Raw genomic sequence first — 20443 nt, forward strand, 5'->3', positions numbered from 1 at the left:
GGAAGTGCGTGGGCGGAGTGTGGCTGCCCCCCCGTGCTCCGATGCCCCCCCGTGCTCCGATGCCCCCCCCGTGCTCCGATGCCCCCCCCAGTGCTCCGATGCCCCCCCCGTGCCCTAATCTCCCCCCCTTATACTTACCCGGCGTCCCGGTGTCCGTCCGGCCGTCTTCTCCCTGGGCGCCGCCATCCTGCAAAATGGCGGGCGCATGCGCAGTGCGCCCGCCGAATCTGCCGGCCGGCAGATTCGCTCCAAAGTGCATTTTGATCACTGAGATATAACCTATCTCAGTGATCAAAATAAAAAAATAGTAAATGACACCCCCCCCCCCCCCAACTTTGTCACCCCCATTGGTAGGGACAATAAAAAAATTTAAGAATTTTTTTTTTTTTTTTCACTAAGGTTAGAATAGGGTTAGGGGTAGGGGTAGGGTTAGGGGTAGGGTTAGGGTATTTTCAGCCATTTTAGCCCTAAAAAGCTTCCTAGGAAACACAGTCTCTGCATAGAAAACTGCATAAAAAAACGCATCAAAAAACGCATCAAAAAACGCATCAAAAAAGGACAAAAAAAGGACCAAAAAAAGGACCTGCGTTTTCTGCCAAGAGCTGCAGTTTTTTAAAAAAACTGTCCTGAAAAAAAAAGGATGGAAATCCTGAACGTGTGAACATACCCTTAGACCTTGAAGTCATAATGTTTCTATGATTTTGCAACATGTAGGAACAGAGCATCAATCCCAGGCTAAAAAAAATCCTTTGAGCCTATTATAAAAGGATGAACATTGTGGTGGAAAGTCCTGACTCATGTACAATCATGTATCCACTAACAAACCGGCTTGAATTTCAAATCCATCTTTTAGACAGAGATATTTGTACAAAACGAAAGGATATTTACAGTTCACTCTGCATTTTTTTTTTTTTTTCTGCTTCGATTTTCAGAAATTGCTGCAAAACCATGGTATTTTTATCATGACGTGAAAATCCTGGCCAAAACAATTCAGTGTTTAACAAACCTTCTAGGGCCTAGAAATTGCCTAGAATCTAGGCAATTTGTAAAATTCTTGGTCACAAAACTTATGCACTGCACGATGCGGCAAGCACCAAAGATAAGATGGAGGCAGCACAAATGCATAATACAGAGGAGCAGCCACTCAGTCCCCTATCATCCATGGGGGATGGCTGATGCACTACATGTATCTGTGCGACTGTCCCACGATACATGTCTTATCCTTGTGCATGTATAACACTCAAGTATGTTTTTTTCATCAGTATTTTGCACCTGTGCTGCCCTTGTGCTTTGTCATGATGGCTTGCTGCATTAGTATTGTGACCATTGTAAGTATGACACTTTTTTCCTGTGATTGTTTTTGGATTTATTGCCCTAATAAGACATTCCTCTTTCCTAGATACCCTTGCAGCTCCTTATCTGTCTGGACAATGGCCCCGAGATCATGGACAGGTGGCACCTTGCATGAAAGATCAGTCTACACAGGTACCTTATTCTTTTATTCTCACGATTTTCTGTTTTATTGTGATCCATGTATTTACTGCAGCCTCAGTTAGTGCAGGGAAACAGGAGCCAACTGCTGAGCACCTCTCCAAAGATCCCAAGAACAGGACTCTAGAGAATGTGCACTAATCAAAAGGAGCTCTCTACAGCCCCATTTCTGAGCAAACAATAAGTTCTCCTCTATCCTCTTTAGAGCGGGGATAAGTTTGACTTTTGGGAATACCTTGTCCATGAACTTCTGGTAACTAGGCTGGTGCCTTACAGCTTTTTATCCTGAGATCTCCTCTTAAGCATGTGCTCTTGACTTAGCTGAGATGTTGTTAGCAATGATGATAATTGTTGAAATGATAAAAAGCTTTTGTAAACCATGAGCGCTTGTACAGCTATCTTGTAGTTAGCTGTAAAAATTAAAGGTGTTGCCCAGATTTGGGGAGCAAGTCTTGTCATTCAGTGACTGCAGACTTGTAAATCCTGACGACGTACTCTCTGGATTCCCCGGCATCGGGAGTGGACAGTCATGTGCCGGCAAGTATGAGATTTACATACTTACAGGCTACATTCCAACTAGATATGTCCTGCCTAGCTCAATTCACTTATATTGAGCAAAGCCACGCATGTCTACTCGGCACGTGACCACATGTATGCAAATCACATACTTGCAGTCATGCACTTGCTCCCAGCGCTGGCACCGGAGAATCCTGAGAGTGCGCGCACTGCACGCTATGAGGATTCACAAGTCTGCAGTCACATATAGTGACTGGAGACTTGAACCCTAAGCCTGGACAACGCCTTTAAAACCGGTTTCACATGTACAGCAATCAAAGACTTAGCTGCCCGGGTCGGCAACGGTTCTCCTTATAATGGCACAACGGTTTTGTATATTCCTATATATGATCAGTGGGTATTGTACACCAGTCAGACTAATCTAAAGAAATCTGTAAATGGGCAGTCACCAGCTACACTCGCCTCTTGATGCCGAAGCGTATGGACACAGAATACCCTTTTAAGAACCGTTACACTAAAGGGGTTGTCCACTACTCGACAGCCTTTTCTCAAATTTCTATATTTCTCTGTGTAAAATAATAATAAAAAATCCTATACTCTCTGGTTTGTTTGGGCACTGAACTTGCAGCGACGTTGGTGACTGGTCTCCCGGGGCTTGTGTGACGTTAATTTGCCATGAGAGCCCTGTACTTAGTCAGCGGCTTCTTCATTCTGTTACTTCAGGAGAAACAGACACCCGGAGGAAGTAAGAACTGCTGCTGCTCTCTGACGTCCTCCCTGACATCCTCCGAAGGACAGTTACAGGTGCATCTTACGAAATTAGAATATCATCAAAAAGTTAATTTATTTCAGTTCTTCAATACAAAAAGTGAAACTCATATATATTATAGAGTCATTACAAACAGAGTGATCTATTTCAAGTGTTTATTGCGGTTATTGTTGATGATTATAGCTTACAGCCAATGAAAACCCATTATCTCAGTAAATTAGAATACTTTAGAACACCAGGTTGAAAACTGATTTTTAACATCTGAAATGTTGGCCTACTGAAATGTTTGTTCAGTAAATGCACTCAATACTTAGTCAGGGCTCCTTGAGCATCAATTACTGCATCAATGCTGCGTGGTATGGAGGCGATCATCCAGTGGCAATGCTGAGGTGTTATGGAAACCCAAGTTTGTTTGATAGCAGCCTTCAGCTCGTCTGCATTGTTGGATCTGGTGTCTCTCATCTTCTTCTTCGACAATACCCCATAGATCCTCTATGGTGTTTAGGTCAAGCAAGTTTGCTGGCCAATCAAGCACAGTTAATGGTTGTTTTTAAACCAGGTATTGGTGCTTTTGGCAGTGTGAGCAGGTGCCAAGTCCAGATGGAGAATGAAACTTCCATCTCCAAAAAGCTTGTCGGCAGAGGGAAGCATGAAGTGCTCTAAAATTTCCTGGTAGACGGCCGTGCTGACTTTGGTCTTTATGGAAAAACAGTGAACCTACGCCAGCAAATGACATGGCTCCACAAACAATCACTGATTGTGAAAACTTCACACTAGACCTCAAGCAGCTTGGATTGTGTGCCTCTCCACTCTTCCTAAAGACTATGTGACTTTAGATTTCCAAATGAAGTGCAAAATTTACTTTCATCTGAAAACAACACCTTGGACCACTGAGCAACAGTCCAGTTCTTTTTCTCCTTGGCCAAGGTAAGACGCTTCTGGCATTGTCTATTATTCATGAGTGACTTGGCACAAGAAATGCGACACTTGTAGCCCATGTCCTGGATACGTCTGTGTGTTGTGGCTCTTGTAGCAATGAATCCAGCAGCAGTCCATTCCTTGTGAATTGTCCCCAAAATTTTGAATGGCCTTTTCTTAACAATCTTTTCAAGGCTGCAGTTATCCCGGTTGCTTGTGCATCTTTTTCTTCCACACTTTTCACCAGTCACCTTCCACGACATTATCATCTAGGAGGTCTCCCCACCGTAATATGGGACAGGAAACAGAAGAGGTTAAATACCCTCCCCTTCCTGCAACCACCAGGGTTTTTCCTGTCCCCCATGGGGAATGAAGAGGCTTTCGATGGTGCTGGCGATCTGGAGCACCCCACGTTGCCTTCTAATGCAGGGCAGCTGAGGTCGGGGGGGCTCCGCTCTCCTCCTCCTCTGGTGGCTGCTCCCGTCTCCCCGCGCGCGTGACTCGTGACCTTTCCCGCCCCTCTTTTGCTCCCCCCCTTTGGGGTAAAGCAGGGCGGTGATGTGCAGCATCAAAACCCTCATAAAACAAGAGGTCCAATCCTCTATGGCTACCTTCTCCCAGGCCCCAGTACCACAACCCCCTTCTCCTAAAAATAGGAAGGTGGCTCCTGTAGAACCTGACTCAGGTGAAATCCGTACCTCGGGTTTGGAGAATTTTTGGGAGAATGAGGGTTCCACTTCCACCCCTAAATCCGATAATAAGAAATATTACCGTATTTTTTTGGACTATAAGACGCGCCGGACCATAAGACGCACCCGAAATTTGGGTTGAAAATTGCAGAAAAAAGAGATTTTTTTTAGAAGATGAGGGTCCATCTTATTGTCCAAATTTACTGTATCTTACCTGAGGGCTGGCGGTGGTAGAGCAGGGTCACAGGAGGCATGGTGTCGGCAGAGGTGCGGTGATGCGGTGGGCGATAGGGCGTGCCCCTGAGCAGGGTCCCTTTCTGTTTAGGTGGGTGACACCACGGCCTGGTGTCCATGGGGGGTTGCAGCAGTGCTGCGGCGGAAGAGGTGCAGGGATGATAAGGCGCAATGAGTGGTATGGCGTGAGCTGGGTCCCTTCCAAAGGTGAGGTGACGCAGCGGCCTGGTATCCAAGGTAAGCAGCAGAGCCGGGTGAATAATGGCTTTATTGGTGGCGGTCATCTTTCTGAGGCCGTGGGTGCGAAGATGAAGTGCTCTGCTTCCCGGGGCTTCAGGAAAATGGCTACGGGAGGCTGCGCGTGCGCAGATGGAGATCGCGGCAGCCATTTTCCTGAAGCAGAGTTTGCAGATTTAGATCTCGGCTTCAGGAAAATGGCCGCCGCGATCTCAATTTGCGCACGCGCGGCCTCCTGCAGCCATTTTCCTGAAGCCCCGGGAAGCAGAGCACTCCATCCGTGCACGCGCGGCCTCAGGAAGATGGCCACGGCTAGCGATAAAGCCATGATTCACCCGGCTCTGCTGCTAACCGGGCCGCTGCATCACCTCACCTGTGGAAGGGACCCCGCTCACGCCATACCGCTCACTGCGCATCATCATCGCCACACCACTGCCGGTAAGCCTGCATCCCAACTATAAGACGCACCCCACATTTCCCCCCCTTTTTTTGAGGGGAAAAAGTGCGTCTTGTAGTCCGAAAAATACGGTACTTTTCTTCTGAAGACATGGAAGAACTGGTGAGGAGCACCATGGGGGTTGAGAAGGAGGAAGTAAAACGCTATATTAGACGAGATGTTTGTGGGGCTGAAACCCAGGGATCAGAAGAGATTCCATATACATGAGAATGTACAGAACCTTATCCTTCAGGAGTGGGGTCCTCCTGAGAAAGGTCTTGGTGTGCCCTCGGAACTTAAAAAAAGGGTTCCCCCTGGATGGGGATGGTTCCTTATGGGAAATCCTTAAGGTAGATGTGCAGGTGTCTAGGGTAGCCCAAAAAAAAGGCTCTTCCTTTTGAGGATTCTTCCCAGCTCAAGGATCCTATGGACCGAAAAATCGAGAGCTTGTTAAGGAAATCCTGGAACACTTCCACCAACCTGCTTAAAACGAACGTAGCGTCGACGTGCGTCGCCAGATCTCTCTTCCTCTGGCTACGCACGTTGGAAAATCACCTTACTCATGGTACTTCTAGATAGGAGATACTGGATTCCCTTCCCCTCCTACAGAAGGCGACGGGGTTCCTGGCTGACGTTTTGGCTGAATCCGTCCAGGTGGTGGTAAGATCTGCTGTCCGCTCTAATTTATCCAGGAGAGCACTATAGCTGAAGTATTGGAGGAAGGGGGGGTGACTTTACTTCTAAATCTAAACTATGCGCTGTTCCCCTTCAAGGCCATTGTGTTCGGCCCAGCCCTGGACGAGATCCTGGACAAGACTATGGACAAGAAGAAATCCCTTCCTGAGCTGAAAAATTCTAGCAAGCGTTTTTTTCGCCCCCACCCAGGACCAACCCTCATAGAGGGAGTTCAGGGGGAGGGACAAAACAGGACGATGGAGTTACCCCAAAGGTTGCAAGGGCAAGAACATTCTGGTGCCCCTCCAAGAACAAACCCCGGACAAACAATCCAGTGGCAATCCATCTCCACAAACCAATGGGTTCTCTGCACCATACGGGACGGACTGAGGTAAGAATTCGGGAGTCCTCCCCCTAAGAATTACCTCCCTGCAGTCTCCACATTTCCAAGAGTCCCTGCTGTCAGATCTACGGGATCTTCAGATGGAGGCGATCTCTCAGGTTCCGCGACATGAGATAGGCAAAGGCCATTATTCTCGTCTGTTTGTCATAATGAACCATCGGGTTATCATAAATCTGAAACTCTTGAATCGAGTGGTCAGATAAAGACGGTTCAAAGTGAAATCAGTCAGGTCAACAATCCCGTTCATCGGACGGAATTGGGTAATGGCTACACTGGATCTGAGGGATGCGTACTATCATGTGCCGATAAATCCGCACCACAGAAAGTTACTCAGATTTGCAGTTTCCCACGGTCATCGGGTCAGCCATTTCCAGTTAAACGTCCTACCCTTTGGCATCTCGTCAGCACCTTGGGTGTTTACCAAGATCATGGCAGAGGCAGTCCTCTTCATCCGAAGCCAGGGAGTGTGCTTTATCCCGTATCTGGACGACTTTCTTGTAGTCGCTCCGTCTATCCCTCGTCTGAACCTAGATGTGGTGAAGACTCTGGAAATCCTGAAATCTCTAGGCTGGATCCCGAATTTAGAAAAATTGGATCTTCATCCTTCCACAAGGAAGAAGTTTCTAGGAATCCTTCTAGATACAGAGATGAGGACATCCTTCCTACCAAGCGATCGACTCAACCTCATCCAAAAATTTTCCAGATTCAGGGATCAGAGTTCACCTACCTTAAGGGATTCAATGTCCTTCCTGGGATCCCTGACTGCGTGTATCCAGGCGGTATCCTGGGCTCAAGCTCATACACGAGTCCTACAATCCCACGTACTTCTAGATTCAAGAAGACATCAGAGCCAACTATCCAGGAGAATCCCACTTCCCGGCCATGTGAAACTGGCCCTATTGTAGTGGCTGGATTACTGAAATCTTCAGCGGGGAATCAGCTGGGACCAACTTCCCCTGAAGATACTCCTTTCAGATGCCAATCAGAAAGGCTGGGATGCAGTAGTAGAAGGATCTTACTTCCAGGGGTTGTGGCCCCTAAACATCAGCTCCTCAAATTTGAGAGAGCAGAAAGCAGTGGAGGAGATGTTAAAAGCCTCATCAGCTCTGATTCAAGACCACCACGTGTGTGTCTATTCAGACAAAATGACCACAGTGGCCTACCTCCGTCACCAGGGGGGGCAGAAAATATGCCAGTCTAAAATCAATTGTGCAAGGATTTTTTCTTGGGCAGAAAAACACCTATTGTCCATATCGCAGTACACCTGAAAGGATTAGACAATGTTCAGGCAGACTTCCTCAGCAGGAAGGATGTCCATCCGGGGAGTGGTGCCTGGACCAAGCGGTCTTCCTGTCCCTGACTTCAAGATGGGGGAATCCCGTCGTAGACTTATTTGCCAATGACCAAAATATATAGATTTTAGACTTTGTACAAAGGGATTGGCGCTAGGACTTACCTGCACTTTCAGTGTACTGGGTGTATCAGCCCTTAGCTCTCTCTTTGATCAAGACCAAGGCCACCGCTGGGTTAAACGTTTCATGACCTCTGCAACTAGAATTTGTCCTAGTCTCCGTAGTCAGTCCCCCCCCCCCCCCCCCCCTTGGGATTTGAATATAGTCCTGAATAGTCTAACCCCAGACCCATTTGAACCTCTCTCATCCATCACCTTTAAAAAATCTGACCCTCAAAACCATCTTTTTAATTGCGCTTGCTACCGCTATACGCATAGGAGAATTACAGGCCCTGTCAATACAGGAACCTTATCTGGCTATCACTACAGACAGTATTGTCCTTAGGTTAGATCCTTCTTTTCTGCCGAAGGTAGTCTCAGACTTTCACAGAGGTCAGGATATTGTGCTACCCTCATTCTGCCCAAATCCTTCCAACGCGAAGGAAGAAATCCTTCACAACCTTGATGTCCGCAGGGTGGTACTATATTACCTCTAGCAGGCTGAAAATTGGAGGATTGACCAAAACCTATTCATTCAGTTCGTGGGACGGAACAAGGGCAAGAAGGCGGCAAAGAACACGATTGCTAACTGGATCAAGCAAGCTATCTGTCTGGCATATTCATCACAGAATCTTTCTCGTCCTGCTACACTTAAGGCTCATTCCACGCAGGCAGTATCTGCATCATGGGCGGAGAGGGGGAATGTATCTTCCGAGCAGATATGCAGAGCCGCCACCTGGTCGTCTGTCCACACGTTCACCAAACGCTATAGGCTAAATTTCAATAGGCATTTAACATTTGGCAGATGAGTTCTGCAGGCTGTGAATCCCTCCCTAAAGAAAATAGTTGTTGGTATTACTCCAATGATGCTGCTGTGGAAAGTGACTGGAGAAAATAGAATTTGTCTTACCGGTAATTCGGTTACTAGGAACCTTCCACGACGGCACTAATTTCCCTCCCTAATCTCATATTCTTATTGGATGATTCCTGCACTTGAGTGGTAACTATACATGCTACTGTGTCCAGAAAAAACACTGGTGGTTGCAAGAAGGGGAGGGTATTTAACCTCTTCTGTTTCCTGTCCCCCATAAGGGCAGGGAAACATCTTCAATGATGCTGTCGTGGAAGGTTCCTAGAAACCGAATTACCGGTAAGACTAATTCGGTTTTTCTTTCCACTCAACTTAGCATTAATATGCTTGGATACAGCACTCTGTGAACAGCATCTTCTTTATCAATTACCTTTTGTGGCTTACCCTCCTTGTGGAGTGTGTCAATGACTGCCTTCTGGACGTCTGTCAAGTCAGCAGTCTTCCCCATGATTGTGGAGCCTACTGAAACAGACTAAGGGGCCTTTTTAAGCCTTTGCAGGTGTTTTTTGTTAATCTAATTTACTGAGATAATGACTTTTGGGTTTTCATTGGCTGTAAGCCATAATAATCAACATTAAGGCCGATTTTACACGTCAGTGTCTCCGGTACGTGTGTTGACCGTTTTCTCACGTATCGGAGACACTGTCACACACAGATCCATTCAAATGAAAGGGTCTGTGCACATGTCAGCGTGTTTTCACGGACCGTGTGTCCGTGTGTAAAACACGGAGACCTGTCCATTTTCACCCGGACGCACGGGCCTCAAAACGTGCAACACACGTGCACACTGTCCTCCGTGTGCAAGGACGCCCACCGGGGAAGAAGCGCTACTGTGAGCCGCTGTTCCCCGGCGGCTGGTGCTGAATGTGACTTTCATCCATTCACCCCTGCTTTGCCGGCGAGCAGGGGAGAAAACATGAATGGAAAAAACCCCAACATGGGGGTCCCCCTATGTCTTTAAACCAACCCCGTGCGGGCTGCTATTCTCAGGCTGGCCCCCCAGCCTAAAACAGCAACCCTCAACTGCCCAGAAAAGGTGCAACTATTAGATTTGCCAATTCTGGAGCTTTACCCAGTCCTTCTCACTTGCCCTGTAGCGGTGGCAAGTGGGGTAATGGGGGGGTTAATGTCACCTTCATATTGTAAGGTGACATTAAGCCCGGCTTAGTAATGGAGAGGTGTCAGTAAGACACCTCTCCATTACTAATCCTATAGTTGGTGAAAGGTTAAAAAAAACACAGACGCAGAATAAAGTATTTTAATAAAATCATACACCACACAGTTTTCCAATCTTTATTATACTGGTAATCCAAGCGACGCCCTCGATCTCCAGTGTAAAAAAAAAAAAAAAAAAAGAGCCAACAATATACCATACCTGTCCGGCGTTCAGTCAGTCCCACGCCGTAATCCATATCTAGGGGAATGTACAGTTTACAATCGAGAGCGGTGCTAATGAGAACCGGCCCGGCTGTAAACTACTGGGGAATGAATGATACTCAGCGGGCACAGGCTCAGTAACTAGCGCTGACGTCACTGAGTCTGTGCTCACTGCCGACATGAACTCCTGTGACCTCCTGTAACCTCAGGACCGTGGGAGAAAGCAAGTGATGAGGTCACGGCAGTTCAAGCTCTGTCACAGTGACCTCATCACTTGAATTCTCCCACGGTCCTGAGGTCACAGGAGTTCATGCCGGCAACGAGCACAGACTCAGTGATGTCAGCGCTAGTTACTGAGCCTGTGCCTGCTGTGTATCATTCGTTCGTTCTCCCCTGCTTGCGCTGCTCGCCAGCAGAGCAAGGGAGAATGGATGACAGCCGGCTTCAGCACCAGCCTCCAGGGAACAGCGCTACTTCCCCGGCGGCCGTCCGTGTGGTACTGATACGGCAAACGGTTGCCACACGTGTGCCGCACGTAGTACACACACGGACAATATCTCCGGTACCGGAAATATCAGGACATGTGAAACTGGCCTCACATAAATAAACACTTTAAATAGATCACTCTGTTTATAATGACTCTATATAATGAGTTGCACTTTTTGCATTGAAGAACTGATATAAACTATCTTTTTGATGAATTTTGTGAGAAGCACCTGTATGTCCAATGGAAGTGATGGAGAAGCAGCTGCTGTGATTAACTGCAGGACCAGAGGTGAGTATACTGTAGACTGTTATTTTACTTGGGGAATATAGCAATTGAGAAGAGGTTGTCTAAGGAGTGGCCAACCCGTTCAACATGAAATTGATAACTGTTCATGTACATGAATTGTTTTCAGTAATCAGGAGCATCTGATAATCTGACCGGCCTAAAGAATAGATTATACGCTTCTTGGAAGCATTCTTTGCGACCTACTCTATTATCAGAACAATCCATAATTTTACAATAAACCTCTATACAGGTTGACTGTTTAAACGACTTCCTGAAATCCAAAGCTATGGTGACCAAAGGTGAAGATATGGAATTGGGCTTAAGGGGAATCTGTCATGTGAAAAAATATTAACCTGCAGATATTGGGTTAATTTGCAGGTTAATATCATTCTGCACCTGATTGCTTGCTGCACGGAGAGCCCCGCTGCCTGGAGGAAATTCATTTTATTCCGGCAGTATTCGGGTTCCAGTCATAGGGGTGGCGTTGGCGCAGGTTCAGTCAACTTTCTTTGTATAGAGATTGGCAGCTTTAACTGCGCCCCGGCACTGACTGATAGCAGCTCCTCAGTACGACCAGATGTCAGTCAGTGCTGGGGCGTGTCTACAGCCGCTGATCTCTCTACACAGTGAGGTGACTGAATCTGCACTGAAACCCGAACGCTGCCTGAAGGAATAAAGTTAATTTTCTCCCAGAAGCAGGGTTATAAGTGCAGGGATCAGCAGGCTCAGAACGCTACTAAAAGGGTTCTCTGGGAGATAAAAAAAAAAATTGTACTGTCCCTGCCCACATACACTATAAATATAAGATGCCCAGTGCAGTTATATAATCTTTATAACTTTTGTAATTACATGTGACAGAAGCTGCTCCTCACTGCTCCCCCCTCCCATCTGGGTTATTACATCATACACCAAGTGCTGCTCCCTCCTCTAAAGGTACCGTCACATTAAGCGACGCTGCAGCGATATAGACAACGATGCCGATCGCTGCAGCGTCGCTGTTTAGGTCGCTAGGAGACGTCAAACACTGTAACAGCAGAACGATGCAGGAGCGATCCAGTGACGTACTTATCGTTCTCGCTGGTTGTTTGTGACGTCACCGCTGTGCTCTGCTTTACGGCCGGCGCTGACACAGTCAGTGTGGGAAGCTGACGCCGGGGGACGTGACAGACATCGGAATGTGAGTATATACTGTTTTGTTTTTTTAAACTTTTACAATGGTAACCAGGGTAAATATCGGGTTACTAAGCGCGGCCCTGCGCTTAGTAACCCGATATTTACCCTGGTTACCAGTGAACACATCGCTGAATCGGCGTCACACACGCCGATCCAGCGACGACAGCGGGTGATCAGCGACCAAAAAAGGGTCCTGATCATTCCCCAGCGACCAACGATCTCCCAGCAGGGGCCTGATCGTTGGTCGCTGTCACACATAACGAGATCGTTAGCGGGATCGTTGCTATGTCACAAAAAGCGTGACGTTGCAACGATATCGTTATGTGTGAAGGTACCTTAAGACCAGCACATCCAAGCTAGTGTGAACAAGGCGCCAGCCAAAAAAACATATACCGTAAGTTGAAAAACGATAAAGATTGCACCATTATTTACCAAGAATGATTACTCTAGAACATTGAAAATGCATTGCTGCCATAGAAAATAGGAAAAAAGCGCTATATAATGTACACATGAAATATTTATCTGCAAAAATTGATATGAAAAAAGGAAGGTACTTCGCACATAACTTGGCCAATGTGTGTGAGCTCAATTGCCATGTCAAGGTGTCCTTCATAATTGGGTCCCTGTCCAGGACAGGCAGGGACCCAAGGACGCCTTGACATGGTAGTTGGGCTCACATACATTGGCCAATTTATGCGCGAATATCCTTCCTTTTTTCATACCAATTTTTGAAGATAAATATTTCATGTGTACATTATATAGCGCTTTTTTCCCATTTTCTTTGGCAGTAATTCATTATCAGGGGGCTGCTACTAAAAACTGCGAGCAGGCCATGCCCCTCCCATCTGACTACAGATAGTGAGCCATTATCAGGGGGCTGGTGTGACAGAAGCTGCATTTCATAGGTGACCCCTCTGTCTGGGACATTACAGCAGTGTACGGCTCCCCGCTGTTATCAGCCAGTCTCCTGATAACATCTGTTTCTCTGCAGAGAACAGAGCAGTGGCCATGCCCCTCTTCTCTGGTGGCTGTTCCTTACAGGGAGTAGCTGAACACTTGTGTGTTATGCACTGACCCCGACAGTACAGGGGGAAGCAGTGAGGAGCAGCCACTGTCTCACGGAATTACAAGGTTTACAAAGATCATACTGAACTGGACATCTCATGTTTATCGTGTAATAGTGTATGAGCGCAGGAACAGTGCAAAGTTTTATCTCCCCGGAGTGCCCCATATCTACAGGTTTAGTGTTTTTTTCACGTGACCGGTTCTCTTTAAAGCTTGGGAATAATAGCGTCATATTATTATACTTCATAAATGCAGGTTTTAATGATTGAAAAACAATTTGGTAGACATCTGTTATACATGAACATGAGTAACTTTCTCATCTGCTACAAGAGAGAATAAACGTAAGTAATGAAAATCATTGTACGTTCCAATAACTAGTCCTGTAATAATTAAACAATGCATCTAGCTATAGTGGAAAAAGGTCAACTTGTTTTTCTTCATCTATTATGCAGACTGATAGTGCTTGGGCTGAGGAGTACGCTGAAAAGAAGAAAAGCTCTCACAAGCGATCTGCGTCCTGGGGCAGCAACGAGCAGCTGAAAGAGGTTAGACAGCTGCTGTGTGCAGATTAGTGGGCTGCCTCCATGTTTCCATTCTTGTATCTTGGCTATTGTCATGTCATAGACTTTCTCTTAGATGCTCAGTTTGGTTTTGCATCTGGTAGATTTGCAGAAGTTATTCATAATTAGTAAGTATTGAATCTTCTACAATAAGAATTAACCTTTTTTTAAGCAAAATTTGTCCATATAGTGTATTTGAAATGGATTGCTATTCTGTTGTGACTCCAGAGATGTGAGACATAAGTAACCAACACTGTGCATACAGTACTCACACAAAAAGTTAGGGATATTTGTATTTCGAATATAATTTTTGGAAAACTTAATGGGATTCTGTCACCCCAAAATTCGCCCATAAGCTAAGGCCACCGGCATCAGGGGCTTATCTACAGCATTCTGTAATGCTGTAGATTAGTCCCTAATGTAACCTGAAAGTTGAGAAAAACAGGTTATATTATACTCACCCAGGGGTGGTCCCGCTGCGGTCTGGTGCCATGGGCGTCGCGGGCCGGGTCCGGCGCCTCCCATCTTCATACGATGTCGTCCTCTTCTCTGCTTCTTGCTGCGGCTTAAGCACAGGTGTACTTTATCTGCTCTGTTAAGGGCAGAGCAAAGTCCTGCAGTGCTCAGGCGCCGGGAAAGGTCAGAGAGACCCAGTGCCTGTGCACTGCAGTACTTTGCTCTGCCCTCAACAGAGCAGATAAAGTACGCCTGCGCAGGAGCCACAACAGGAAGCAAAGAGGATGTCATCGCATGAAGATGGGAGGCCCCGGACCGCACCGCGGTGCCCATCGGACCGGACAGCATCGGGACCGCCACTGGGTGAGTATAATCTACTGTAACTTGTTTTTCTTCTCTTTCAGGTTACATCGGTGGCTTATCTGTAGCATTATAGAATGCTGTAGATAAGCCCCTGATGACGGTGGCCTTAGCATATAGGCGAATTTTGGGGTGACAGATTCCCTTTAAAAAGTTCACACTACTGTGATATTTTATCATGAAAGTAGGTTATTTATGTATAAGCATGCAGTGGTGTATGCCCCCCTCCAAAATGTCGATGTCTCAATAACTTGTCATGTGGCCTTGAGCATCAATTGCAGCTTGACAACGATGTCTCATGCTGTACACAAGTGGAATTATTGTCTGCTGAGGCATGGCATCCCTATCTTCTTCAAGGGCAGAACTCAGGTCATTGAGGTTTTGGAGTACAGAGTTATGAGCCTCTACACTGCGATTCAGCTGATCTTATAGGTTTTCTAGAAGACTTAATTCTGGAGAAAGTGCAGGCTACTCCATTTGAGGTACCCCAGTCTCGTGCAGCCATTACCTAATGATGCCAGCTCGATGAGCTTAAGCCAGTGGCCCCCAACTCCAGGCCTCGAGGGCCGCCAACAGTGCAGGTTTTCAGGATTTCCTTAGTATTGCACAGGGGTTGGAATCATCACCTGTGCAGATGATCACATTACCATCGATGCAATACTAAAGAAATCCTGAAAACCTGCACTGCTGGCGGCCCTCGAGGCCTGGAGTTGGGGACCCCTGGCTTAAGCCATGCAGATGAAATTAGGCCTGTGTTGTTCGTGCAGAGGCAGAATGACTGGATTAATGATGACCTATTATGTAGTAGGGGCTTGTCGCTGTACCATTCACAAAATGTAGGGTAGTTCTGCATTGACTAGACACACCTGATCCCACTGTGACCACCACCAAAAGCTCTTCTGATGACAACAGTGACTGATTTATAGCGCTCAGCGTGAACGGACTTTCATCAGGTAACAACTCTGAGGCCCACTGGTACCTTGTCCAGCGTAGATGCTTCCTGGCCCATGCAAGATGATGATGCCTGTGCCTGGTGGTGTGGCCAGGTATCTTTGCAGGACGTCAAGCACGCAGAGCACACTGAAGTAAACCATTTTGAACGATCTGACGTGACACTTGGCTGCTTCTCACCTCCACTAAATGTGCCTGGATTTGTGTGGCAGTCATCATCCTGTTCTGAAGGGCAATGTTCACAATGAAGCAGTCATCTGTGTGGTATGTGGCCAAAGGACATCCACTTCTCTGCCTTTCTGTCACGATTCCAGGCCTGTTACCTTTGTTGTAATTTGCTGATGACCCTGTGACACACTGAGCTCAGTGGCCACTTCTGTGAGAACACCCTGCCTGAAGCCTCCTAATGGTGAGTTACTGTTGATCAATTGTTAGGTGTTGTCTTGGTCTCATGATATGAAAATGTAAATATCCTGACGAGAACTGCTGCTTAATACAAATTTTAATTAAACCCCACCAATTGGGTGCGATGCATTGATCAAACACCTGTTGTGAATTTTGCCATTAATCCCTTAACGACCTGTGACTGATATATCCGTCATAGGTTGCATCACCCTCTTTGGTGAGTGTTCCGGCACTAAGCCCACACCTTTTCCGGCACATGACAGCTGATCTGATCAGCTGTCGTGCCCCTAACAGCCATGGGTGGAATCGCAATCCACCTGTGGCTGTTAACCTGTTAAATGCTGCTGACAAATTACGATAGTAGCATTTAACATGGCGGCGCATTTTAGCTCTGCCCATCGATGCCTGTGTCACATGATTGCGGGTTGCCAATGGGTTGGCATGACAACCCAGGTCTGCAGGAGACCCCTGTGGTTGTCAATGCCGAACTGCTATGAGCGTCGCCACGTGACTGACTGGCGCTCATAGCAGATGAGCATTTTTATTACACCTAGCAGAGCTGCAGCCCTGCTATGTGTAACACAAGTGATCAGAGGATCGCAGCTTGTAGTCTCCTAAAGAGACTATTGAATCAAGTAAATAGTAGAAAAAAAAAGTTTTAAAAAATATATTTCGGATCACCCCCTTTTTGCCCCATTCAAAATGAAACCGTAAAAAAAAAAATACACATTTGGTATTGCCGCATTCAGAAACGCTCAATCTATCAAAATATAAAAAGAACTAGATGGTGGCCCGATTCTAACGCATTGGGTATTCTAGAATATGCATGTCCACGTAGTATATTGCCCGGCCACGTAGTATATTGCCCGGCCATGTAGTATATTGCACAGCCCACGTAGTATATTCCCGGCCACGTAGTATATTGCCCGGCCACGTAGTATATTGCCCGGCCACGTATGTCACAGGTTATAAAATAGAAAATAAACATATACTCACCTTCCGAGGGAGCCCTTGTAGTCATGTCGCCTGTGTGCGGTACACTCGGCAGCTTCCGGTCCCAGGGTTGGTAGCGCAGGACCCGTGATGACGTCGTGGTCACATGACCGTGACGTCATGGCAGGTCCTTTTCGCACAGGACCTGTGATGAGGTCGTGGTCACATGACCGTGATGTCATGGCAGGTCCTTGTCGCATACCATCCGTGCCACCGGAACCTGCTGCTTGCATGGAGCGGTTACCGGAGCGTCGCGAGGAGCGGGAAAGGCGGCAGAAGGTGAGTATATAATTTTTAATTTTTTTAATTTTTAACATTAGATCCTTTTACTATTGACGCTGCATAGGCAGCATCAATAGTAAAAACTTGGTTACACAGGGTTAATAGCGGCGGTAACGGAGTGAGTTACCCACGGCATAACACGGTCCGTTACCGCTGGCATTAACCCTGTGTGAGCGATGACTGCGGGGAGTATGAAGCGGGCGCCGGGCAGTGACTGCAGAGGAGTAGGGAGGGACTAATCGAACTGTGGCTGTCGCTGATTGGTCACGGCAGCCATGACAGGCAGCTGACGAGACCAATCAGCGACTTGGATTCCATGACAGACAGAGGCCGCGACCAATGAATATGCGTGACAGAAGGACCGACAGAAAGATGGAAGTGACCCTTAGACTATTATATAGTAGATTAGTCCAATCAGTTAAAGTTTGTAACAAGACAAAAATCAAAATGCCAGAATTACGTTTCTTTGGTCGCTGCAACATTGTAATAAAATGCAATAGTGAGCGATTAAAACATCGTATCTATCCCAAAATGGTATCAATAAAAACGTTGGCTTAGTACGCGAAACCTAAGCCCTCAACCAGCCCTAGATCCTGAAAAATGGAGGCGCTGCTGGTCTCGGAAAATGGCACCATTTTTTTTCCCCTTTTTTTCAAACTTTGGATTTTTTTTTCACCACTTAAATAAAAATAAATAAATGCATGTTTGGTGTCTATGATCTCGTAATGACCTGGAGAATCATAATGGCAGGTCAGTTTTAGCATTTAGTGAACATGGTAAAAAAACAATTGTACAATTTTTTTTTTTTTGCCATTTAACTTTTTTTCCCCCCACTTCCAGTACACTATATGGTAAAAGAAATGGTGTTGTTCAAAAGGAAAACTCGTCCCTCAATAAGCAAGCCCTCACATGGCCATATTGATGGAAAAATAACAACGCTATGGTTCTGAGAGGAAGGGGAGCAAAAAACTGAAACACTCCGGGTCCTTATGGGGTTTCATGTGCATTCAAAAGCTTAGAGATGGTCACATTAAGTTCATCTGAGAAGGCTACAGTGCATTTTAGGCTCATCTTGAGATTTCACCTGAAAGCCAAATATCTCTAACTTTTTGTGAGTAGTGTATAGGCCAGCGAACACATTCCATGTTAGAGGTTGTTCCACTAATAAAGTGCATTGTAATCAAATTAAGTTTCATAATTGGATGTATTAAAAAAAAAAAAAAAAAAAAAAATTATACCGGTAATAATGTCCCTGTGCTGAGATCTTATAAATGTGCCCCTGCTGTGTCCTGTCTAATGTATGCGTCTGACCGTACAGGAACATGGTGTGACCATACCACAGCTCCTGGGTAGGTGAGGAAGCAAAAGAGTATACAGACAGGACAGCTCGGGATCACAGCTGCTGCTTTCTGTTCAAGCTGGTAAATGTTTTACCTCACAGAAAGAATCAGATCAGCTGTGATCCCCTGTTGTCTTGTCTGTATACTCTTACTTCCTCTCTTTATTAGTGGGAAAACCCCTTTAATTATAGAAGCCAGGAAATGCCCCTGATGTATGTCAATTGTCTCCGTAGGTGTACGCTAAGAGTGCACTTTTCTTTCTGTCGGTTAGATAGTTCAGTTGATTACAGTTTTCAATGCCAAAAGATCCCACAAAAAGCATAACTGTGTGTTTGTGAGTGCGCCGGTGGGTTACCTATACCACCGTATGGCTGCGCTTGCCTCTGCTGAGTTAGGTGGGCCGTACATACCTTGTTTGATCTAGGTGTGGCATTAAATAGTTTTGTGTAGTTCCTATGGGGCTTTATACATTTTCATTTATCAGGTGGTCTAGATTCAGCCGTGCGGAATGAGACATGCAGTGTATTTCAACCAAAGTTGTATGGATATGATAACAATGTATGTAGTCGCCTGTATTAGCAGGTAGCGTATATAGTTGTGCGTGTGTTTGTATGTAATCATCCTTTCATGACATGTAATGTCGGATTCACATTACTTTCGGCCCACTTCATGTTTTCCCCTATGTTCAGTGGCTCCATTGGAGCATCCCTCCAAACCCACGCAAAATGGGATTCTGGTGTATACACTGACTGGACCACTGACTGTAATAATGCAGAGTCGGTATTCTCTGTCGTGCTTCATTTTTGGCTGTATACCCCTAGTAGAGAAGGACGTAAGCCCCTGACAAAGCCACTGAGGGAAAACGTTATGTAAGCAGAGCCTAACCTGTAGTGGAAACGGTCCTTGTCTTCATGGTTTGTGTAAATCCTCTGTGTAATGACTGCACATCTGCCTTCTTGATTTCTCTTCAGATTGCAAAATTACGTCAGCAGCTTCAGAGGAGTAAACACAGCAGCAGACACCATCGTGACAAGGACAGGCAGTCTCCGTTCCATGGCAACCACACTGCAATTAACCAATGCCAGGTAAGAGCTGGCACTGCCCAGCAAAGGCACCGCTAACACCAGTGATACCAGCGCTGCAGAACAGGACACATTTACGAATTGCAGTTCCTTTACTAGATTTTTTTTCTGTAATGGATGACTTGCATCATAATCTGTCTCCATGGAAAACTTGAATATCTTTTTGATCTTTGGCATGTAGTGTGTTTTGATGACCTTCTTGGTTGTTAACAAGAACCTTTTTCCGAGGTTTTCCTTCTACCGATACACACTATTATGTAGTCTTATATTTGTAGATGCTTCTCCAAAGACTAGAAGCACGATAGGTCAGTACCTGGGCTTCTCAACTGTTTGCCCATGAGTAGGCAACTACATCACACATGAGCCAAACATACATGTAATTAGGAGCAAGGCTCGTAGTGGCGACAAAGGTTGATGGACGGGTTGGGGTGCTGTATATACGACTCCCATCATCTGCCATTTTTAAGACCGTAGCTACACAGCTGTCCTTGGAAAATACATGATTATAGACTTTGGCCACTTTGGCCTCCAGGTCATCAAGACCAGTGTTGTTCACGCCAGTCTTAGAGGGGGGAATGGTGGAGTCAGAGGCACCTAATTCATTAAAAAGCACATACCTCTTAATCATTCAGATGCCTTTTAAAAGTGGCATCTGCCTCTTCACAAATCTGACTACAGGAAGTGGAGTGAGATTTGTGGCATAAAGTACAGCACAGTGCCTCATAAAAAAGATGGACAGGCGTGGCAACATCCTGTACCTCCCTAGTGCCATCCATTTTAGTGGGGCTGGCCAGGATTGATGTGAAAATGCCAAGTCTAAAAAATGAATTTTTGCCCAGCCTCAAAAATGTTGTGACTTTTCAAAGTGTTTTATGCCAGATTTGATGAATCGGGGCCTAAAACACTATTTCTATCAAATGAGATGGTGGCATTTATCT

General features: G+C 46.1%; 1 protein-coding gene across 2 annotated transcripts in view; it reads left to right on the forward strand.

Moving 5' to 3' along the window:
* Positions 1-20443, forward strand: part of FAM117B (family with sequence similarity 117 member B) — a 68585-nt gene that overhangs the window by 33434 nt on the left and 14708 nt on the right. For both annotated transcript variants that reach the window (XM_069733578.1, XM_069733579.1), the window contains exons 2-4: positions 1400-1485; positions 13529-13621; positions 19395-19508. In XM_069733578.1, coding sequence (XP_069589679.1) covers positions 1400-1485; positions 13529-13621; positions 19395-19508 — 293 coding nt within the window. The remainder of the gene's footprint in view (positions 1-1399; positions 1486-13528; positions 13622-19394; positions 19509-20443) is intronic.

The sequence above is a fragment of the Ranitomeya imitator genome, chromosome 7 (genome assembly GCF_032444005.1).
Source record: "Ranitomeya imitator isolate aRanImi1 chromosome 7, aRanImi1.pri, whole genome shotgun sequence".
In the NCBI taxonomy this organism is placed as follows: domain Eukaryota; kingdom Metazoa; phylum Chordata; class Amphibia; order Anura; family Dendrobatidae; genus Ranitomeya; species Ranitomeya imitator.